General features: G+C 36.7%; 1 protein-coding gene across 2 annotated transcripts in view; it reads right to left on the bottom strand.

Moving 5' to 3' along the window:
* The window catches only part of OLA1 (Obg like ATPase 1), a 103106-nt gene that overhangs the window by 27312 nt on the left and 50470 nt on the right, over positions 1-25324 (bottom strand). For both annotated transcript variants that reach the window (XM_074594687.1, XM_074594688.1), the window contains 2 exons: positions 13241-13321; positions 12877-12974 (listed from right to left, as the gene is read on the bottom strand). In XM_074594687.1, the coding sequence (XP_074450788.1) occupies positions 12877-12974; positions 13241-13321 (179 nt within the window). The remainder of the gene's footprint in view (positions 1-12876; positions 12975-13240; positions 13322-25324) is intronic.

Raw genomic sequence — 25324 nt, 5'->3', positions numbered from 1 at the left:
GAACTTTGACAATTATGACTGGAGCCAGGAAACTGTAGCACTGCAGAATTTCTTATGAATTTTTCTAGTTACTTTTTATAAATGCTGTCCTAGATGACAGCTTAATGTGTACCACATGCAATATTTATTCTTCTTCAGTGTCAGACTGTCTAGCCATCCAAGGGAATACAAAGAATGTCACTTATTAGGATAAAAGCACAAGGAAGGTAATCAAGGACATATGTAACATCAGCCAATCATGCCCTATTTCAACATCCTATTCCATTCATAACAGTTCAACAATTATTTGCTTACTGATAACTTGCTTTCAGGCTGTTTGTGTTCCCCATAATGGTGGTTTGCATTTATTTTGCTCTTTAGAATTGGACACTTGCTGTGCCATGCATGTTTGTCAAAACTTTATATCTTCTGTCAGAAATAGCTCCAGCATATCAAATCATTTCTGTTTGTCAGAAATCACTAATAGAACAATCCAGTTACCTTCTATGTCAATAGGACACTACCGTAACTAGAAACCAGAAACAAAAGGCTATCACGCAACCACACACTACTGCAAGACAGGCAGCTAAAACTATGTTTCCATTTAATATACTTTTGAGCATATAGCTGTAGCTTTATGGAAAACCTAATACAGAAATTAGACTTTGACCGGAACAGAAAAAAATTTCAGAAATATACTGTCTAAGCACAAAGACATTAACCTTGTTTTTTAAGCTTGAATGACTAAATTCCTTACTAGTCCTTCATGTCTCTTTACCATATTTTTATTTATTTATTTTACCAAACGCCCATATGGAATATTTGCAGACATCTTATCTGCTGATTCCAATCTATCTCGCGGATTGAGTTATGAAAATGCATTAATTCACAAAGACAAGTAGAGACGGGCAGATAGAGGGAGCCAAAGACAAACATTTACCCTCCATAAAGTTATTTTTAAGTAATAATAATTTAAAAAATCCTATGGGAAACTGAACACGCATGCACATGCACGCACACTTCATTAATCTGAGTATCCTGGGACACAAAGATTTTATTAAATAAAAACAGGTATGGATTTAATGAGCCTCTGAAATAAAACATAAGCTGGAAGAACCATCACATGTTTTAGATCGACAAGATTGTGCAAGTTTTCAATGTATTAGGTGTAAGGTTTTCTTTTATTTTTTTAAATAAAAGCCACTTGTTTGGATTTAAATACATTTTCACTTCAGAAGTGTAACACTGTGCCAGTGCATAAGAACAGGAGTGAGACCTGATATACAGTGCATCTGACTAATGCATTTTCATTGTTCAACTCAATGAAATACAACACCAGCACATGCACTTACTCTTTCAAATATTTATCTTCAAAACATCTCTTTAGGATTTAGAAACTATTGCCAGAGCACAGTAAATCCCAAACATTATTTTATTTAACTTCTCTCCGAAGTAACAATATTTAAGGTGAGGCACTGGTAATAAAGGATAATAAGACACCCATACCAAATGTCTCATGTGACAGTTCTTCCATTCAATATACGTAACCTACGAACTTTCCTCTCCAACTTAAACATGAAGAAGCACCTATTCCTGGTTTCAAAACAAGGATACATAGTTCTATTCATTGTAAAACTAGTGACTATCAACATTTGAACATTAGTCATTAGTATTAGTCATTAGAAGAAATGCAAGTTGTGAAAATAAAATACTCTGCCAAAACTGTAGAAGGTAAGTGATCTTTCTTGGGAAAAGCAAGCAGTTAAATGAAAACATATTTCCATATACTTAATACTTACAATTGAGTTATAAATAACCATAAAATTAAAAGGAAAACTATTTAAAAACAAACCAAAACAGAACAAATAAAATGCATCAGATTTTGAAAATAATCAATGAAAAATATTTCTGTCGATTCTGAAACAAAGAATTTACTTCAGAGCAAAAGTAAACTTGAAAAATGGGTACCAAAGCCACAGCAGCCTGTATTTCCAAGTGTATACGAGAATCTTCCTTCTTAAACATTATTTTTCTATTTATAATAAATTATTTTTGATTAGATGATGTTCCCATTTTGCCCCTATTTGTAGAAAACAGAACAATAATCCATAAAATATTCCCCCAGAGAATGGAGATGCTGCAGACCATTCATGAAGAATAATTTCAAGATGAGTATTGTTCCCAGACCCCATAAATATCTGAAATATCAACTGCAGCGAGATAAAGAATGGTAGGAGAAATAAAATTCATTTCAACTATGAGAACGTAAAGAGATTAACAGAACTCTGTAGCATGTGATTGATAGCAGGAAATTTTTGAAGACGTGATCCAGACAGACAAATTCAATAAGCAGAATGTTAGAGGTACACACATGTACTTGTTTGCAAATCAGATACACTACTGAGTAACAGATTATGAAAGGAAAGTTACTACTAATTTGTACATTGTTTAAGACACTATTATAGTGATACTGATTGCAATGCCCAATCCAAATTTCCCCATACAGATGTTGTTGCAAAAGCAATACAAGAAATTCTCTCGCTATTTCAGAATAGGAAGCAATATTATCAGCGGGGTTTTTGCTTAAAAAAAATTCTAATATGAAAGCTCATCTGCCAGTTATTACAACTACTGATGTGTCTATCAGGAGAATGAAAGACCGTCTGTCTTCTCAAAAACCACCAGTTACGAGCAGCAAGGAGGTATCAGATCCTAACACAGAGAAGGAGCTACTCGCATTGCTCCCATCACACCAAGCGAGACCACAGCCACTCACCTCCCTACAGTCATTTAACAGCCGCCTTCTCCATCTTCCAAATTCTCAATGGGAACCGCACAAAAATAACTGGTTGTTTTTAAACGCCACATCAGATATAATACTAATGACCCAACATGTTAAAAGCTGGGGACACATACCCATAATATCTATTTTCCTCTTGATTTGAAAGAGTAATTTATTTGCTTTATGGACTATGCACAACTTCTGTTTCTATGTTGTTCAGCTGACAAAGACAGGCTAACAATGCCCATTCATTTTGAAAGCCACAGGGCTCACTTAATTAATAAATAATAATAAATAACTTAATATACAGGAACTTAAGAATAAAAAACTATCGTCAAGAATAATAATCTCTTGCACAATTCTCTATTAGCTGATCTGTAAAGCAAAAAAGGGGCAAATCCCCCCTTTATTTAAAAAAAAAAATAAAATCATACTTTCTAGGATAAGACCTGCTCATTAATGGGACAAATTCAAGTTATTCTTTGAGCTCATAAACCAAACCATGGCTTACCTAGAACGGTCTCTACCCCTCTTTCCCTGTCAAAATTCTCCTGAGGTTCAAGTATGCAGAAAAAGGTAACTTGATTCAGCTACAGGATATTAGCAGATAGCATTTTAACTGCAATGAGAGAAGTGTAATTGGACCTTTGTAACTTGCATCACAAAGGAGACATGAAATATTTTTATAAGTCAGCAATAAACAGAAAAATGCAGCAGAACAGAGCTCACCTTCTCCAAGTAGATTTAGAGACTCATTTTCTATCAAAGAATAACCTTTATCCCCGGGAAATGTGAGTAGATTATGTCACCTTACTTCCTTCTCATTCTCTCACCTATATTATTACATCCAAAAATCACTGCAGTGAAGGTGGCTGTGCTTGTAATATGCAGGACACAAAAGAGCAAGGAAACAAAAAGTGCTCTACTTCTTCATTAGTAATGACGTTTCTCATCAGGTACTGGAATCGTGAAAGGGATTTTGACACAAATATAACAAACATCTACAGGCTTACATGAGAACAGTCAAACTGCTTTACTCTAAAACGAGTAAGAGTGAAATCACTACTGAACGATTTACGATTGGAAGTAGGATTTGAAATCTGCTTCTGAGGTAATGATATTGTAGAGAGATGACAGCACTGATGCAGTGGGTAGTACCTGTGTCTCCTCCAAAATCTCTGAGGACCTGGCGATGAGGTTGCGTTGATGATGCTCAGGACTAACAACCCTGGACTAGAACATATCGTACATTACAGAATCTGGTCCCCAAAACAAAAGCGGGTTCTTAAGTTGCTTACCCTTCCCCTTTCTTCCACCCTGTAACAAAGATGAGTGAGAAAAACATTGGTTTTCCTTCACCTTTTTCATTTCAGTGTTTAAGACTTCACTGGCTTGGAGCACTATGAGAGAGAGATGCATATTCTCCTAACTCGAAGCTAATCTGAATCGAAAAACACAAGATAAGACACTCTGAAGCTAAAAATCTCACTTCAGAGTGGAAAAAAAAGATATTAAGCTACTGAAAATTCCCAAACTCATTTAGTTGCCAGTAAAACTATATAAAACTATGCATTGTCAAAAGCTATGCTCTAACCTACAATAAATAAGAGGGAAGCATTCTAAAGAAGAATTGAGCCAAAAAAACAAAGAAATCTGCATTCAGGCAAGCAAGCAGCACGTTGCTCAGCCAGCTAAGTCTGTGACAGCAGCATTCAGTAAGGGACCACAACAAGATAAAACATACACTTCAATCGCTCCAAGCACATCTGGAAAGCCTTGGAAAAAGACTGACAGAACACACAGCTTCTTTGCAGACATCATTCAGGAGATAAATCACTCATACCAGTCCAGAAAAAAATATGCAAATACTAGACAATACCAATATTTTTGTTAGGTGACTTGATTTTAAAGTAGAGAACACTTCCCAAAAATATTTTGTCTACGACTTCACCAGCACCAACACTTTTAGGGAAACAGTAAGGAAAACAGAGGCATAAAGCACAAGCTTCTCAAACGGTGGAAAGCAAGTATCAGAAAATTGAAGTAATCTCTTTACACACCATACTGGGAAGAAAGAAGAGCAGTTATTTATTAGTCTTTGCTTTCTCCATATCCACTACGCAGTAACGAAATCCATACTCAGCCATACCTCTGCAACTCAGGTTTGCTTCTGAGCAGTTTAAGCATTCTTCGGTTTTAAAAAAGACTGAAGTTTGAAAAGGATGTTGGACCTCACAATGCATCCAGAATCGGGAACGTGTCTCATTGCAATAATTTTGCAATAAATTTTACATCATTGCCTTTGAAAATGTCACCACATACCATTTTTCTGTGGAAGCCCCTCTCTTCACTGCTCATGTTATCTATACATTCTCTCCCCTAGTACTATGTATCTTAAATAGCATGTGTTTATAATGGTGACAAAAATATTTATTGGAAAGTCACAACTGCAATGAAAATCAGGAAGAAACAACATTTCTAAAGTGTTTGGACTGTATATACAAATAAAGATGTCCCTTCTTAGCCTGCACAGGTTTGGATAACTTTATATAAGTAGTTAAGTTTTCACTTGTTGAAAGCTAGCATCTATTGCTTTAGATTTTGCCTGTGAAAATCCAAGTGTTTAAATAAAATATCACACAAATCACTTGATTCTCTGAACTGCCATGGAGGATTAAAAAAAAAAAAAAAGCATCGTTAGCAGGTAGCAATTCGTAGAACTATACAAGCTGACCAGAAAACTGGTGGAACATCCGAACGCAAAGCTGCGGTTGTTCAACATTGCAACTTGCACCCACAGAATTGTGTATAAACAGCTCGGAAATTATGGTGATGACAGCCAAAAAAAATAAAAACACCAAGAAGAGCATCTGGAGAGGGAAGAAGGAAAGGAACAGAGGATAGGATGCAAAGCTGAATTGTTCAAAAGGAGGTTTGGTATGACATGCAGCTGGTAGGACAGGGATCATACACAGCAATGAAGCTGAAAAGCTCCTTATAGCTGCTTCCACTCAGCACAGCCTTACTGATATGAAGTGTTAATACACAGTTCTTTTGCGTTACTCTGACAGTATCATCAGCTCCATGCACACAGATGCTCTCAGGGAATACAAGAGACTCGCTGGGGTACGGCTGCGTTGGGAGTTGTGGTGCGCTGGGCTGTCATGTATCACTCACAACGTCGCAGAAACTGTTCTTCATTACTCTGCTCATCCTGCTCTCTACAGTCTGCAGCCTTTGATGAGTTGTAAGAATAGCCTGAAGTTACCTTTATCTGTCCAGGGCAGGTCTTCCCAAAAACCAGGAAGTTCCCCTCCATCACTACCCCCTTTTTACCAGTTTCAAGACTCAATATATCCTAAGTAAATTACTGAGGCTTTATTTCCTGACTTCGCAACCTACACTTTAGCTATTTATAAGTGCCATGTTGTAACCAGGTGAAATTTTTGACTGAAACCAGACTGAAGTTTTTGAAAACAGCTTCACCATACAGCATTGCCCATTTTTTAAAACATCCCAGAAACATTTTATTTGAAAAATATTACTGTCCTAATGCTCAGGATCCAAGACTTTATGTTTGGCACAGAGCAAACTCAGTATCAGAGATAAACCATCGCACTTGTGCAAAAGTCCATCCCAATTAGAAATTCATGTCCTCAGTAGCAACACTGCTCAAACTGAACACTGAGGAGTCTCAGCCATTTAATCTCATTCTATAACCCACAGCACCTGAGTGCAAGCAGAGCACTGGAGTGAAACTAGACTTTTCCTGGAAGGTGTTTTTGTGTCTGGGGCGAGGTTACACACTGGAGCTGAGAACAGGAACCCATCTTCCCCGTGCTTAGAGACATGTCCCCAACACCTGCTGCTACCCAAACAATGTGCATTCACGTTCAAACGGATGGGGGACCCAAAAGGGGGAGGCAAAGGAAAGCAAAGCAAAGCAGGAAATCTGGTGAAAGAAATCATCCAGACCAAAGGACTGGACTGGAACTAAGCCAGCAAGAATGGGATGAAATCAGAGAAGAGGGGGAGAGACAATCTGGCAAAGACCCATGGAGAACACAGCTAGGAAAATGGTAGGGAAAAAAGTTTGGGATAGAGAGAACAACCGAATGAAAAGTCACTAGATTTGGTAAGACAGAAGACTACAAGAAGGCAACTGTCAACGTCAGGCAAAGGTGCTGGAAAGAAGAGACACAGCCATTAGGCTGACGGAGGATAAATTAATTCGTATTTATTAATTAATTTATATAAGACATAAAAAAGAATAACTGTTTATTAAGCAAACAGCATGCACTATTCCCTACTACAGTAGGTGAGTGCTCTCTGGAAAACATACGCCATCCTCTAGGTAAAACGATCTGCGCTGTCAGGTACTCTCTCCACCAGGCAGCAAAGGTGCGACAGGAAGTCCTGAATCTTGTTAATTTTGAGTATCTGACTTTACAACTTGTGTGTCCAAAACTCCTTTTACACACAGATAATACAAATAATCTTTTAATATTTTTAAAAAACATTTCAGTTGTAAGGCAGGGAAAAAAAGTGCAACATATTTAAAAATATATAATTTTCCCCATCTGTCTGCACAGAAGACAGACTTAAAATCATTAAGCAGCTATGTCAAGAAAACATCTCATTACCACAATGGCATTACAACTTGTAATTATGATTTAAAGAATTCTACCTCAAATACATCCTCAAATATACTTATAAGAATAAAATTTATCTGCCTAAATATCCATGACTCTATGACCCGTAGTATATTTAAATATACACTTAAATGTAATTCAGAAAACAAATGTAATTCAGAAACTGAAGGTAGTGGAAACTACATTCTGCCCTCACTCGTGTATCTTGCTACGTGACTAATACACCGATATTTGCAAATACCTGTTTGCTCTAAGTGATGTAATTCTGTTTGTCTCTGCACTGCAGAGGTTCATTAACAGCAGTATCCCTCCTTTTAGAAGAGGAAAGACTTTGAAATATTTGGTCCAAATGGGAACTTTTTTGTTTTGAGCAAAATTTGCAAGGTTCATCTATTTCAAACAGCATTTGAAAAGGGCTGAAACTTGGACAGCAAAAGGAGATTGTGTTTCTGTGGGTCTAAGATGGAGATGTTTCACACTTTTATTGAGTCACCATATTTCTAGTTGTAAAAGAGATGGAGCTGGCCTGCAGATGTTCTTTCCCTTAAGTTTACTTCCCGTTAATTTATTTACTAAGATTCTTAAATATACATATCCTTGTACTGCTTGTTAAATCATGTTTTGCTGCAAGGCATGTCACGTTAATATTACCATTTCTGTGGATCTTTGTTTCTTTAGGTTTTTTAAATGTCTTTTTGAAAGGTCTCAAACTATAATGCAGGGAAAACACTAAGGAAGTCTAATTTTTTTTTACATAGAGATCAAATATTTCTTGCTAACCAATTTAAGAAGAGCCTGTACATAATAGTATCTCCAGGACTTCTCTAAAATCAGACATTATTTAAGGGTGGAAGGGGAGGTCTGGGAGCATAGGGGCTTTTTGTTGTTGAGTTTCTTTTAAGTTTTGTTTTCTTCTCTTGTTTTTAACAGATGTACTGAAGCCATGAAAACCTGCACAGCATTTCTTCTGTCACCATCCTCTTGCTCTACCAGCACAGGACATTGCCTTGCTCTTTTGCTGAGACGGTGAACACGCAACTACTAGATCTATGCTATCACTGGGCATGTATCCACAGAAATACAACCAAGAACACCAAGTCTCCATTTACCGCCAGATAATAACTTTCCTACGTAGTTTAAAAGTGAAAGACTGAGCAAAGCAGATTAATTCATACTCAAGCCTATTGAGTCTTCCTTGATATTTCTTTCTTCACGTCAGATTTCCCCACCCCCCTTTTTTTTTTTAATATTTGGAACATCTGAAGCAATATGGAAAAGATGAATAGAAAAGGATTATTCACTCTCATACTACAAGATCTAAGGAGCATCAAATGAAATTATGATGTGGCAGATCCAAAACAAGCATAAGGAAGTACTTCTCCATATAGCACATAGTTAAACTGTGGAAGTCCCTGCTCCAGGATATTGGGATGCCAAAAGTATACTTGGGTTCAAAAGGTCAATGGCTCAATTCATAGAATAAAAATCAGTCAAAAATTATTACCCACAAGTATATAATATCTGGCTTAGTCACTTCTACAATAACAGATTGCAAGAAGCTGGATGCATACACTCTGCTTAATGTGTTCCTATAATCTTCCCTGGACATCTGTTAGTGGCCTGTCAGAAACGTGATACCAGAAAAGACAGACCTTTCATCTGATCTAATTATGCCTCTTCTAGCCTAAGAACATTAAAAATGCTATAAAAATTAACAGGGAAAGTTATTTATTATGACATATATGCCACCTTTCTAAATACACACGAGTAAGATACTTCAAGAAAGGTACCCTATCCCATCAACAGTCAGCTAAATTTTGTTAACAGAATGTCTACCATAACATTTTGAGAAACAACCCCTTGAAAAGAATGTTAACGCACATTTGGATACTCAACAAGTCTAAATTATATCAGAGAAAACAATGTTCTAAAATCCATATCAAGTCTCAGATGGCTTAGTTACGATGCTACGAATATTAGAAAATCTTTAGCAGCATAATCAAGTCTTTAAATTACAGTCTATGCATAGGATGAAAAAATTCTCTTGTTTAGACCCGAGAAGTTGAGTCAAAAGATCAGTCTATGCAGCTTTGCCACTTACAGTATTCCTGGTGCTCACTGCAAAGAGTAAGTCCAAAATACTGAACCGAACAGTATGCTAAGCATGGTCCACTACATTCGTTCATTAATTAGCTCAGTATATTTCATAATTGGAATCCATATTATGACCCGCTAAAAGCACCCTCTTTAGCAAGACCAAAACGTAAACCTTTAATTAGGTAAAGGGCTGATAAATCTCACGTCCCCGATTTATGTGACATCCTGTGACTCAGAAAAGAGTTTTAACTGAAAATTACTAGGCTTCTTTAGAATACTTTCATGGTAAACCTCGAATACATGTATACCATGTTAAGGTACTAGATCCATATAAAAACCATTAGGAATTATTAAAAGAAGGGCTTAAGTATTCATTTAGAGCACAGCAATACGTAGTAAGAATGGTTTCAGTGGATTCCCCCATACAACATCATGATTACTGCCATCTGATCATAACACAAGTGCGACTAACACAGCTGCCGTGTCAGCTTCTCTTCAGGGGCTAGGTCTTAATCATAAATCAACTGAATGACTAATTCAACATTGTTAAAACCAGCAAGTAACTGCTTGGAGCTCTTCCAGTTTTTACATCTTTCAAAAGGTCAATACACCTACTCAGACACACAATAGTCCTATCTTTCACAGTGTTTCCTTCTTTTCTTGGATTGAAAAATAACATGTTAGCACTTAAAAGTAAGTGTGTTTTAACTAACAATTAAAATGTTCATTAATTCTGAGAGAGTGACCCAGTAAAACAATTTTAGTTTTCCTCTCTACCCACAATGAAAAAGCCTCTCCTCTCCTTTGCTGTTTTAAACACTTTCATAGTTGCAAAAGTCTTATGAAAACATTTTACTGCTGAGCGTTTCCTGCATTAACCTTACTTTTGTTGTAGCAATATTATGAATTAAGCTCAGAAATAAACTTTTTCAAGTTGAATGACTAGTCTAAATGTGGCTTGCATTTCAAATATGAACATCTACCCCTCAAAATAATAACAAAAATCACAAATTAAGTGGCATCTAACAGTAAAATATATTCTAATCATTTACATCTGCTTGCACCACACAAATGACAAAAGCCTACCGTTACCATCCTTCATAGAAAACATTTATTCTGCTCTTAAATATAAAAGCTATGTTGCATAAACGGAGGATTTAAAGCTGTGGCAGAGCAGCTGAATGAAAGAAAATGGCAATCTTTCTGGTTCTAGTAGATGCCTTTCCCTATCACACAATGTTTCCCACTCATAAATACATGACAAATACTTCCTCAATCATTTTTTACGAGCAGGGATGCACAGGGGGTAGTCAATGGCTAGCTTGAGGGAAAATAGGAACAGCAGGAGGCAGAAACTGTACTGAAAATGGCTATGTGGTAAATTCTCTTCTGGAACATCACTCAGCTACCCAGGCTTTGATCTTTCAGCTACAATTACACTCACATCCACGAGATCTGGGTATACTTTTTAAAAACTGAATCATTAATTGTAACAGAAACAGTTAAACCGTTTCATTAGATGACTCCTCAACTCAAACATCTGATTTTTTACAAATTAAAAATTGCAATTTATACAGAGATTTGCTTTCAATCAGGTTTAACTATGTCATCATCACAACTAGTCTCACAAAAAACATGGGGTGACTGGCGACAGCTAAATCACAGACTGGCGTCTCCTAAGTAGTCTGTCTACCATTAGGGTCTGGGAAATGGTATTTACTGTACAATTAGAGCCAGCGAGCTCTACCTGTAATCATCCAAATACAGGTGCGAGGATCCTTTTTTGGACAGGGAAACCGACTCATCCATTTTCACATAAACTTCCATGTCTGGACTGTTATAGTGAACCTCAGGAAACCTCAACGTTTATACTTCGAAAAAAATATCACCTGACAATAACAGAGCAAATACTACTACCCTGATTCTTCGCCTCCTTGGGTAGAACCACTTCTAATGTTTAAATCGCCATACCCAAAAACCATTCAAGAAGGAACAAATTGATTTAAAATTATAAAATTTGGCCAAATATGAAAAGCTTACATTATTACATTGGTTATGGAGCTTATTCCAAAGTCTGCATTTTGGGCTAAGAAGGTTTGCTATTAAATAGGTTAAATTTTGTTCTTTAATACTAACACAAAATGTCTTGGAGTATCAAAAGGACAGTTTTAGTTGCAGTAATTTCACAGAATTTATTCTAATGATTTATTGGAGTTAACCATCTGACATTAATTATTGTTTTGGCTTCCAGTCTATGAATGTTTATTTTTCAGTTTAAAGCCTTCTCACTCTTTGATATCATATGGAAATGAGAATTTTTAATGGAAAATTGAAACCATGTGCATCTAAGTACTTAATGAAGTACAGGGAGAAACAGAGGGTGTACTTTAGGAGAATTCAGATATTCCGCTTTAGATACTTTTGATTTGTTTGGATGAGTTACACGCATATATCTGTTCACAAACATAAGTTTACACATCTTCAAAGTATCTCACAAGTACAGTGTTTAAAGGTCTGAATACTATGAAAAGGCTTGTTGTTTAGTTGCTTTTTTTTAACTAAATATGCTGCTATAAATTTTTCTTCAGCGTATACCACTTAATCTGTTCCCTCCTCCACAAAGCAAATATTTATCCCATCTAGAGCTCCCAATGACATGCTAAATGCTGTACTTTCTCAACAGCGGATTCCCACCGTATGTCTACCATGTTAGGACTGGATCTTCATCCAGTTCATTGAATGTCTGATAGATTGATTTTGTAACCATCATGTACTTAAGTCATAATATTGATGTCAGGAATACTTCACTAAAACCTGCGCTGTTCATAGCATTAAAGCCCATCAAAACAGGCCTGTAAACCGTAAGCAAAGTGCAAGCAGTGGCAAGGAAGCCAGGCACCCAACTGCAAACAGGAAAGTACTGTTAAAATGTGCAATTTTGCCACAGTTTGAAAGATTTCTGCGCAACTCACATAGCTTTAGTCCTCTGGCATTCAATTCATTCCTTTGGAATGAAAAAGATGTTGTTCAGACAATCAGCATTATATAGCATGATAAAACCGTATGTTTATTTAAATCAGTACTTCTAAATCAAATCTATTTTCTTCACACTTAATGGATTCATGTAAAAATATAAGAAAAGAAAGCATATTCTTTTCTATTTGCACTTTCTTTCAGGGTTTCGCCATATGCACTGTACTCAAGCAGCATGTCAATGGGAGCATAACAAGTAACAAAAGTGCAACGTTAGTTTTTACTCCTATTTTAATTAATATCCTTGGTGATCTCAATGCACAAGGAATTACTCAACATTGAAAAATGTGAAACAGAAACATGAATTTAGATATTTAACCTGAACACACTCACCACTTGTTTTTCTTTCTAATGTAGTCTTTTTCAGAGAGGTTAACCAAGTAGATCATCGGTTTTGAAGTAAAAAACAAATGTTTGTTCAAAACATCAATCTAGAAGTGAAAATATAGGAGGAGAATTTTAAAAACAAGTTATAGCAACTTGAGTTAATTTTACGACCATTTTCCTCATGGCATGTCTGAGAAGGCAACAGCATTAAAGTGTAATATTTAGATCACTGAGAAACACAGCACCGCTGATAAATTTAACACTTAATACACTATCAATATGAAATAAAATTAGAGAAAACTTTAAAAAAAAAGACAGTAACAGGTAGCAAAATCAGAAGTCAATTCATGGGATAATATTTATAGCCTACCTCTTTGTCATTCCAATCATGATAGAAGCGGACAGCTTTCTTTTCATCTATTACCCATGTCTTGATTTTGCACATTACGTCCTACGCAAGATCAAGAAAAAACAAAGTCAAAACCCCAGCTGGATATCAGACCATTCTTTTCCAAGGCATGTATACATTAAGATTCAAAACGTACACACAAATTAAAAATTAGATAATACCTTTTAAAAACAAATTTTTACTCTCCCAGAAAAACAGAAATTGCTGCTTTAAAAGTCACTAAAGAGCAATATTGATTATTAAAGCGATACAAATCCCATAATTAGGAAGTTAAATACACAATCCTCAAGCATCATCTCTCGCCACCACGAAAATTAGCACAGCTCATAAAATGTAAAAATCAGTACCATTTTAGATTGCTTTTCAAACTCAGTAAGACGCAACATTTCAGCATCCAGCGGGAGAGACCACGTCAAACATAAACATGCCATTAAGAAAAAGGAACGGGTGGGAAAAAAAACACAGCAAATATCTTTTTTTTTTTTTTTTAGATTGTGAGCAAAAGAAATTGAGCCTATTATTGATGATCCACCCTTCAAGAAATTAATTCAAATGGCCAAAGCCCTTTTTATTCCGCATTAATTTTTCGCCAACACCTTCTCCCTCCCCCCCAAAATGAAACCTGCCAAAGCCTCCATTACACAATGGCAAGAGCCTTGCACTGGTGACCTCCAACCAGCTGCATTCACTTTCAGAACATCTCTCTCGGCAGGAAATCTAAAGGCCTTTTAGTTAGCAAGCTAGTGTGCATTCAGAAGGAGTAACTGCAGGAAGAGCCCAATGTGCTTTGTTTCTCTGGCCTTTCTTCACAGAAAGATTAATCATCTGTGAAATGGAAACGGCAAACAGCAAGTGACACAAACTGAACCCTTCAAGCCTTTCCTCATCAGTTTTGTGGTCGTGAATCCGAAAGCTGCGTGTGGCACGGTTCTCCTTACAGGCAGGTGTTAATAAAAGGCTCTTGGGTCTGAAAGGTCAAACTCGGCTCTTCTAGGAGTAGTACATTTCAGAGTCGCCTATTTTTTGTTGTAGATAATTTATGATCACGCTTTAAATAATGCATTTTTGGGGGTTATAATTGACGCAACCAAGAATTAAGATCTTGAAAATACATGGAAACATTCCCTAAACCGTTGAGCACACGGCATTTTTTGCGCTTAATGCTATGCAGTTGAAGTACATTTCTAAACAACCACAAATAACATCAGTATTTACTAGAGTCTTTTCTAGTCTTGCAGTTGCTTTAGTGAAAAACAAAGAAAAAGCTCTTCTAAATCTTCAGATCCTGATTTGAAACCCTCCAGGAACAGGACTCCCCACAGATTTTAACAAGGAAGGGGCAAGCTAAAACTTTTAATGAAATCTAACATGTTCTGCCTAAGAATAATCACTTTTACTCTCCGATAACTGAATTTCACTCATAAATGTTTAAAAGTGGCTAATATAACACCATTTCCTACAAGGAGAAGATCAAAGTGCTATATTACAAATGCATTATGATTAAAAAAGCACTGTGCAGCTTTGCTATTAACTGTTCTTTAAACCCTAAAAGGCTTCCCATAGATCTCACTTGGCACTGCATATACAACCTTTGACAAGTAATGTAGACCATTTTTATTCATTGCCTAAAATTGTAGGCAATTATGTGCGTCACACTGGCCACCTGCAAATTCTGAATGCCTGCTCCAGTTGTCAGAGCAAAAAACTAATGTCGGAGGGGATTAATCTAGGGGGAGAGAGTCCTCTTTAATGGCTCCAGCAGGTGAAATGGCCCAGCTGGTTACTATGATGAGTGGCCAGAACAGCTTATGTAGAGACATGCAACAAGATTACACATAAAAAAAGAAAACGGTGGTACCATCTTATCTTTAACCCTATGTGCTTTTTAATTTTTAATTAGTCAGTATAAACAAGATAAGGGAAGCAACTCTACCAATAGGTACTTTTAAGGTCTTTATCCTCAGCTTTTGTTTAGATTTATAAAAAAATCAACACAGTCTCCAAGATTCCTGTTCAGCAGTGAAGGAATTCCGATTACACAGTATTTCGGGTTTTAAACTTAATTCCACAGGCACCTATCATGTGGCTTTCGGCATTCCAGTTCCCCCCCAATAGCAACGTATTATTACATTTAAATTGGAGTCGATAAAAATTGTCAGAAAAAACATTATAGCACAAGTTATCAAAGCCCATCTTTTAAGCTTAAGCAGCAACTGAATGTTTTTTAATCACACTGTCTGGGTAGCTACGTAACGCAGAACCTCCAGAAAATTTCAAGCATCAACGCAGCAAACAGAGTTTGCTGTTTCTAAAGCCTGTCTAAGCACATAGTTGCCAACCAGAATTTCTCTTCCACGTTCACCTGCTACCTACAATGACCCATTTTGGCACAGACCTAATTTTTCAGAGTTCTCTTTTAGGTACCTGACTTGATGCTGTTTGCAACTGTTGTTCTAAAGGAGCATTACATGGCAAATTTCCACAGGGAAGGCTGACCAACAACCGAATACGCTGGGGAGCATCGACAGCTGTGTACTTCCAATTTTACTTTGGCTTTACACAGAAGGTGGCAAAGTATTGGAAAGCTTTCTTTAGATAAACGGATGGAAACTTCTAAGCAAATACAGCATCTATGTCTGAAGCTGGTGAGACAGTAAGACACAAAGAAAAAATTTGAAAATAATTATTCAAAGTCAAAGTCAAATTTTCTCTGATGGACAGTCGCGCCACGCAGAATCTACGGCAGACAGTCCAGAAACAAAAAAGAGAGACAGATGAACTCAGATTCCCCTGCCTTATTGGTGTGGTGTCCCGTTTAAATGAGATTCAATATGATCCCTTAATAAGAAATTATTAAATACTAATGACAATACTCAGAAACACAACTATTTCCACATATTTCTTTTTCACTCAGCTGCCCCAATAATCTAAACACACACACACACAAAAAGCACATTTCAGCATGTGTATCTCATATAGCACCACCTTTAGTTTTATTAATTACTTCTATTTAGGCCTGGTGAAAGAGTATGAACTGACCTTTTTATCTTCACTATCACTGTAACAGTCATTTAAACACATTTAATCACTACTCCAGTTAACTCCGAGATGCTTAATAACAGAACACAGAGCAATGATCCACTTTGTTTCATTAGATCTGGCCTCCCCACTTGCACACTTTGAGGTCAATCTGTCACGAGCAGAATGATCCACTTCTCCTCGTTTGATGAGAGGGGCATTCTTGTTCTGTTTGACAGCTAGCAACATTATAGCAAGCACTATCTAAAAAGGTACCAAAAACCCCTCCAAAATCCAATTTACTTACAGTTATCAAGGCATATGAGATACAGCAAACTTCATGAATATCAAACACCACTGCTTTAAACATCAGTTAATTTTTCACTGTATCTTCGGCAATATATTTAGCACACGTGAACACTTAGTATATTTAGCCATATGCAATACACCGATTTTAATTTATGTCCTGCTTTCATTTCCCAAAGGCAGCAAGTAGTCAACCCAGAAACGCTAAGCAGGACTGTGACAATAAGTCCCAACAGTATAAAATACTATAAAGAAACACATTTAAATTGCACTTAGGAGATTTATCAAGACATGCTCGTGAGACACTACTGTGTAGAAAAATGTGCATACATTAATAAACTCTCTGGATGGATGATAGTAATGCGTGCCAATGCCAAATTCTTCTTACAGCATGAGGGACTAAACTGAAGCTTGGAAAACTCACTTGCCTACTTGGCATCAGAGAATTGTGAGGATTTTATTGTAAATTAGCAGGGCATGTAATTAACTTCCGCAAATTTAATAAAGAAGTAAGCAGTTGTGAGGATTATCACTTCACACTTCAAAGTGCAAGTGAGTTCTCCGTGATCCTGCAGGCAGTGCAGAAGTCTCTGCTACTACAGAGAGTCACTGTGAGTACAGTAGGGCTTTTTCCGCCCCCCTTCCCCCCCAAGGGAGATGTTTCTGGGAAGTATGGAGTGTTTCTCAGCACCTTATTCATTCCCTTCAAAACTACCAAGTTGTAATAACTGACTAGCTCCCTGTAAACACTTCAAAAGCAGTTAAACACTGTTTGTTAAAATGTTTCAATTGTCCAAAGTTCTATCATTTTCACTGCCCTGCTCCTCAGAAAAGCTGTAAGGAGTATCTAAAACGTTACCTGTAGGTCTTATTTAGCTCCTCTTGTTTCATACAAAAGTCCAACAGCATAGCATACCAATAGCTAAGGTAGTAGTGTATAATTAATATGTTCAGGCTTCCCTAAGGAATCTGGCCCAGTGACGTAAGGTATTTAATTCAAAAAACACTGCATATACTAAATGGAGTCAATGCCACCTAACCAGTAGGTCTCAGAAGTAACTGTAAATAGAAAATCCAATGAGTGTGTTTCTGGTGGCACTCCAAACAAATTATTTGCATTTCACTAGTTACCATCTTTCATCAACAGCCTAAAAAAAGGCCACATTAATGACACAGATTCTGAAAATAGCAAATTACTAACAACGTGAATCATCCGTGTAGTGACCAGAACGGCTAGACAGATTTAATGAAAGCAAACAATGTTTTTCAACACAACAAACTCAAGTTCATACACTTGTTGGGTGGGGGACAAGGGAGGGTGGATACGGTATTTACAAGGTAGGGGACTTCCCCCTTGTGAGTGTGATGGAGAAGACGTGAGGGTCGCAAGTAAATGAACTGTACTGTAACTAAAAGACTAACAGAAACTTAGAGTATATAAATAGGCAAATGTCCAATGTGAATAATTCTACACTTACCTGTTGAAAAACCAGAAAACTGGAGAAAAATAAGAGGCTTTGAAAAATTGCCTTCACATGAAGGCAAGCGCTTAAATCTTACGCTTTTATTCTTATTGCATGTCATATATGTAGTTAACAAAAAACTCACATAGTACAGGGTTTTTCACACTAGCACGCAGAAGCTTGACAAAAACAGTCTAAAGCTGTGTCTTATTTCTAAACAGTAAAGATCATGAATTGCTGGCACAGCTTATGTCAGTTACTGTACTTTATCTCCAGCTAGAAAATATTTAAATAAAGGTTAATGTTTTCCCTTAAGAGATATATTCTGTTTTAACTACCACTGTGAGAATTAAACTGGGATATGCAAGAGATCAAACTAGACAGTAATTAGTATTCCTTCTGGCGTTCAAAATAGCTATGATGGTTTTTCAGATACAGAGAACTGTGGTAAAGATACAGAGAACTGTCTGAGGTAAGAAGTACTCATAACTAGTTAAACTGTGCTGCACCAAAACCAATCTATTGCGCACACACCAGTTTCCTTGTTGACAGAAGGTGTACGGTGTGCACCATGCCTGCGGTCCTTCCATTCATGGCTTTCCTTGGAAATCTTTTTCAGTTCTATTTAGCACAGCCTCAGCTCCCTGCTTTTCCTGGAGGTTTTCTGCCAATTTAAGAGTGACGTTGAAGTGACAAAATAAGAATTTTTATTCTCACTTTTATTTTCATTGTAAAAACAATGTTTAGAAACAATGGTATTTTTAAAGGACAAATAAAGACAAATTGTGCAGTTTAAAAAAAGGCTAGATCATGTTTTTCAATTGTGTTAAGTGCTTAAATAAGCTGTAGCAGCTGGGTGCAAGAAAGAGAACAAGCCAGGTACTGCATCAACTGGAGTGACAATGAGCTCCTCTGCGGTACAAAACAATGTCTAATCTCTTACAATTCCCTTGCTCACTGACTTTAATAAAAATACAATGGGAGAAGTAATGGATTTAGGACAAGTGTATTATCCTTTCTTCTATTCAATACGTTCTAACAGAGCCGGTACAAGCTGTACATGATATAAGATTTACTCAGAGCTACATACCAATAATGTTTACGAACCACAGCAAGTACTTTCACCCAAAATATCCTACAGACCTTCCAGGCAATCAAATTCATGTCAACAATCCTCAAATTCTCATGCGTGGGTCATCCTTGTGGGTTCTAAGGCATTATACATAAAATGATAAAGTCACTTGTAGCTCCGCAATGAAAAAAGCAGGCAAGAATACAGAAAGCAGACTATCTACAAGTGATTATTTCTAGCAGTTTAGGAATTCAGAACAGGGAAATTGCACTGAAAATCAAAATGAATCATCTTCTGTAGAGTTACACTAAACTTTTCTTACTGCATTAGTCTACACCTACTTATTTCCAAATAAATCCATGTGTGAATGCATTTGTTCTAGATGTGAACTAAGCCAATTGAAAAAGGTGGCTTTTTCAGAATACAACTATTCATATATGGACTTATTTTGGTGTAAGTATATACTATTTAAAAATTACACCATGGCCTGGATCTAGACATACCCAGACAAACATTATTTACAAAAGTAATTACTTTAAGCCACTGTTCAAAGTTACACAGAAAAGATCAGCCTTGACAGAAAGTATTTAAGCCTTGACTTCTCTTTGTCTACTGATAATACCAAAAGAAATCCAAATGTGTATTTACACAGTATGTACTTTTAAGTCAGGCTTTACTACTGATTAATTCACAAACATCTGCCATGAATATTTTCCTGTTACATTCAAAATGTTCTCCAGAATGAACTTTAATTTCCTCTAAATACCACATTAAGCACAGTAAATGGTCCACTAAAGATTTTAGGCCTAATTATATGCATTAAGAATATAAATATTTTCTTGATTCCCTATGATTTAACATTTAAGTTACTAATTGTAACAGCCATCGGCAGAAAGTATGTCAACAGCGTATGTGTATGCTGCTCCTTTTCTTCCATCTCCAGTGGAACAAACTGGCCTCTCAAACTCTCCTCAAAAAAGGAGACCAAAGAAACTGGTGAAAAAAAAAATACAATTCATTGCTGTATTTATCTTCAACTTGGAAAGAAATAAAGGTGAAAATTCCCAACTGACATCATCAGTTAGAGGAAATAAGAGTTCATCCATCCGTGAGAACTCCGGCGAGCGCTTGCAGCACGAGGTCAGCGAATTCTGCTCGGCGCCATCCCATTCATCAGATTATTGCAGGAAGGAAAGATTTTCACCCCGTTTTCACCTAGTATATATTGGTAATGAGAAGAAACTGAATCTACCAGCTGTCTACTGTTTGTGAAGTATCTCCCCACACCATATCGGTGATTTTTAATGAATAAACCAAAAAAAAGGCAAAAAAAAAAAATCTTTCGAACAGTTACTGTATTATCAGGACAGGACTGAAAAACTAATCTTATTTTAAAATTGACAGACTTTAACAATGGAATTTAGGTATCTCGCAGGATTTGTAAAAGCACCCCTTTCAACTGAAAACTGGAAGTTCAAATGCAGTGAACATTGATCCTCACCTATTGTAAAAGCCGCCTTTCAACTGAAAATTGGAAGCGCAAACACTGTGGACATAGATACTGACCTAAAGATTTTGTCTTCATATCACTAACATCAATAATCTGCATGAACTCTACTAGAAATAATATTCTTGTGGTCTGATATATAAATCACAATACCCTTACCACTAAGAATTATTCTGTGCTGGAATTCAGATTCGGTGTGCTAACAAAAGGCCTGAAGGAATAGCCATCTACTGCGTAGGCTCAATCTCTAAGGACTAGAACTGAATCATGCGGGAAGGGTAATGGAAGAGAATCCTGCAATAATGTTCACTTAACTATATTATATTGTATTAATGTGAAGACTTTGTCTCCAGGAATGAAAACACCATAAATTAAAAAAAAATATATATATATTTTAAAAACTTGTTTTAAAATTTGTACCTTTTGATCTATAAATTCATACGTATTTGAATTTTACTTTGAAACCTCCTGCTACCCAAAATGACAGGTGAATAATAAGCTAATAATAAAGTTTAACTCAATATCTTTCTCATATCTCTGCAGATACCAGCGCCAGCCAGATTTAAAATATAATATCAAAATTACTCTGATTGCTTCCTGAAATGATATTTGCACTGGTTTAATAAATGAAATTAACAGGGGTATTTTTATTTTATAATATATCTTTAGAAAGTTATAGCCAAAATAATACTCAAAGTTATACTGAGTCTGAAACAGTAGTACCCTTAGTAAAAGCAGACGGTCATTTCTAAGAAAACACTAAGAACACTTGCAAAACAGACAAAAATACACGTGTAAAGGAAGCTATTCCAAGCCTATGTCAACATTATATGTTGCTGATCTTGGACCGTGTTGTGTCATTGATTTTAAAGTAGAACTTGAAAATTATTTCATTGATGGCTCCTTAACAGCAGTTGGCTATTTTATTTCTGCTGACAGGGAATTGAGAAATCAATTCTCTGAGAGACAGGACAAACAGTTAACACTGTATTCAACTGCAAAGCCAGGTCACTGCACAAAAGTGAACTTACCAACTGTATGCAATATGGGCTTACACCAAGGAAAAACGATAATTACCAAGTTAGAACACAGGTGTGAGAAGGTGAGCAATCAAATACAAATCTCAGATTTAAGAACTGTTGACTAACACAGACTGACAATTTTCTTTTTTCTCCTCCTCCTCCTAAACCTTTTGGAGATTTCAGACTATCAAGTTACAGTTGTGGAGGCTTACTGATAAAGAGAATCCTCTAAAGCAGACAATTCATATTTATGAAATGAGAAGAACGACTTCTACTTTCAATTAGATTCCATGACACACACAGTGAAATCCCCTTTGATGCCAACAGTAAGTTTACCCAGGTCACACGGAGATTATAGCCTCTCTGAAATCAGTAACTTTCCCTTAGCTTTCACGTTGAGGTTATTTGTTATATTCAGCAAACTACCAAAGGAAAAACGTGCTTGACTAAGATCAATATTATTTCTTTTCTTTCCTCACTTTCTTTTTTCCCTAACCTTATATAGCTTTCTTCCTCAATAGATCTCAAAGTGCTCTCAAAAAAAGTGGAAAGAAACGAAAAATGCAGTTCAAGTGCTAGATATTTTTGTTCACCAGAGGAAAGCAAGCCAGTGAAAGGTCTGAAAGCACTACAGGTAAGAAAGCTTGCAACATCTTTATCTGAATGAACCACAGAACTTCCACAACTCTTAAGAAATTCTCAAGTGTCTTACTTTAAATTACTCCCAAAAGGATGGGGAAAGAAAAACAATGAAAAGGAGAGAGAGTAAAATTTTAACATTGTGCCTTAAAAACAAAACAAAAACCAAAACAACCTACAAATACTAAGTTTTTTCCTTGTAACCTCCTAGTTTTCCCAAAAGGGAAAATGACTGGGAACACTCAGAGCACAGACAAGAGCCATTTGTTGCGCACCACTGCTATGGAAAGAACAGAAAATTAGCCATAACTGTGTATTATACTGGAAAATAACTTAAAAAGGCAAACCCTGAGAAGCTCTCTCCCAGCTCTCCCCTTCCTTTCCACACCCCCCCCCCTTTTTTTTTTTTTTAAGACAACCTCTTTGAAAAAAGTATGAATTCCAGTCTATACTCTCTCTTAATGACTTTTCTGCCCTGGGAAGAAGATGCCGTGAACAGTAGCCACAAAGCCCCAAGGAAACATTACAAATTGTGCTGGACAGGGAACTCTCTCTGTGCCCAACAAGATAACTACAAAACACAACAGACTTGGGGAGTGCAGAACTATCAAACAGCCAAAATACACTCCTAACATTTGGTTACTGCTTTAGGGAGGCGTAATCTTTCACTATTTTTTTCCCCAATCCCATATGGTTTCTCCTAGATCCATAAGTCACTCACCGCATAGTTAATCACGCAGTATACCATATAAATGTAAGCCCAGCCCTTCTCTGCAACACAAAGCATTAAAGGAAAAAAGGCAAAGCGAAGTGTACCGGAGTGCCTCACAACCCAGGGGCCGAACATCTAAATAAATCCAACTGGTGGCTGGCAAAACTCAAGAACTGCTGTTACAATCTTAGAACTACTTAAGCCTATTTGTAGAAGCTGTGTAACTGGGCTTAAGGATTGATTTACCAGGAAAAGTAACCAGGCAGAGCTTTCATAGGCCTTTTACCATTAAAAAAAGTCCTTTTTACTAAGGTCTACGGTCTACCTTACAATTCAAGCATACAATTCACAAAGGAAGACAAACAAGAAGATGCAAGATCGGCAGGACTCAAAGACGTGATGCCCCACAGCACTTCCCCGAGGAGATTCCCTAGTGACTGTAGCTCCTACGTGCAGCCTTTGTCTCAAGGGAAGCATTAATTTGTGCCTCTCCACTCTGTTCAGCCACCCCTTTCCATGAAACAAAGGAATTTAATGCCTTTGAAACCTCTATTGCTGTTGACAAACTCAGCTGAGACTGGTCAAGCGTTGACAGCTGTTACCGAGAACAGAACTGGTGGAGCGACACCAAGAACCTGGTGTTTTCTGTGTGTGTCTTCATAAAGAAAGGATAAAAAAACCTCAAGGAATGACAGGAAGTGTAAGTTAAAAACACAAGATGACAAAGTCATTTTGACAGGTGAACCACAGATGAAGTAATAGCTAGGAGATTGAAGGAAGAGGCAAAGAGGAGGACGAGAAACTGAAGCTAGGTAAAGACAAATTAATAATGCAGACTGCAAAGTTTTCTTTAATTAATTTAAATTTCTAGATTTGAGTTTATTTACTGTCTCCCTTGATTTGAGAATAATCTGATGTTTTCAAACACATACCAACTTCCTGCAGTTATAAAGTGAGTAAGAGCAGCTCTGTCAAACAACAGTAGCTGCACCTACAACCCACTACAGTTACATGATGACTATTAAGGATTTTATTTAAAATACACTTTTGTTATGTCTCTTTGCAATCACAAAAAAGTGCTGATTTCTTTCTTAGCACAGGAAGAACACAGAGTATGTGTCCTGGTTTGAGGCAGAACAGAACCAACTTTCTGCTCAGTAATTTACTCCTTAGCTAAGCCTCAAAGCATCCAGAGACTCAAAAACTGCACAAGAACATCTCCATCATGAGCAGCCCAGCAAAGCTGTTTCCAAAGACAGCCACACAAGAAAGTAAGTGAGAAGAGTTCAAGACTGGGGCATCACAACGCTCCTCATTTTCATCATCTCATACCATGTAAAATTTAGCCTTAGGCTGAACTTTGAATTCGCCGTGGACAGGATTTTTGCTTGCCTGTTTCTTTAACATGATTTAAAAGGTGAAAGACTGTGGACGCTATCTGAAACTGTAGGCATAAGCTGCACTGTTCCTCTAAGCAGGTGCAACCTGTTGTAAAAGATAAAAATCACTGCCCATGAGTACCCAAGGCTGCGTTGACACACGTCAGATAAGACCTTAAAAGAAGCATATCTGCTCCACTCTCTCTGGGCTTAAGTGAAAGCCTTCAAATCATCCAACAATAGCTATTTTTTTTTCTGGCTTAGAACAATCAGGGAATGAAATACTTTTCAAGCCAGATGAAAACTAGCTCTTCACCAAGAGAAGCTACCAAAGAAGTGTTTTTTAACACTGCATCAAGAAAATGAACATTTTAGAGAGGGATGTTTACTTTCAGTTCTTATTCACTTCCAAAGACTAGATAGGGCCAGCAGATTTCATTGAACTTCAATGCTGATAAACTAGAACACTGGCACTGGTACGACAATGTTTTTCTTACTACTTGCTATCTAAAAAGCCATAGGAGTAAACAGTATTTTATACTACTTAATTGTTAAGCATAAATAGCCTATTTCCACACTGCTGTAATAATTAGAGAATGCACTTTATATACCATCTGAAATATTTATAGAAGATTAATGAAATAAAGAAAAATTAATAACTAGACTACTGGCAAAGTGTAGCAGGCTCAAAAGTCAAGTGGCAGTAAAATAATCATTTACAAAAATATACTTTGATAATTATTGTACATTTCTAATTTACAAAGAAACACCACTACTACCCTGTGATAACTGAGCTCATTTAAGCAGCTTTCTACAACAACATTCTAAATTTAATTTCAGCTAGCAGCCTTTATTTAACATGCACTAAAAGACATAAATTGCAAGCACATCAAAAAAAATATACTCACTTGGTGGCTACAGAAATAC

Source organism: Larus michahellis, chromosome 7, assembly GCF_964199755.1.
Source record: "Larus michahellis chromosome 7, bLarMic1.1, whole genome shotgun sequence".
In the NCBI taxonomy this organism is placed as follows: Eukaryota; Metazoa; Chordata; class Aves; order Charadriiformes; family Laridae; genus Larus; species Larus michahellis.
The sequence above is the reverse complement of the archived record's forward strand: the minus strand, read 5'-3'. Positions and strand labels throughout refer to the sequence as shown.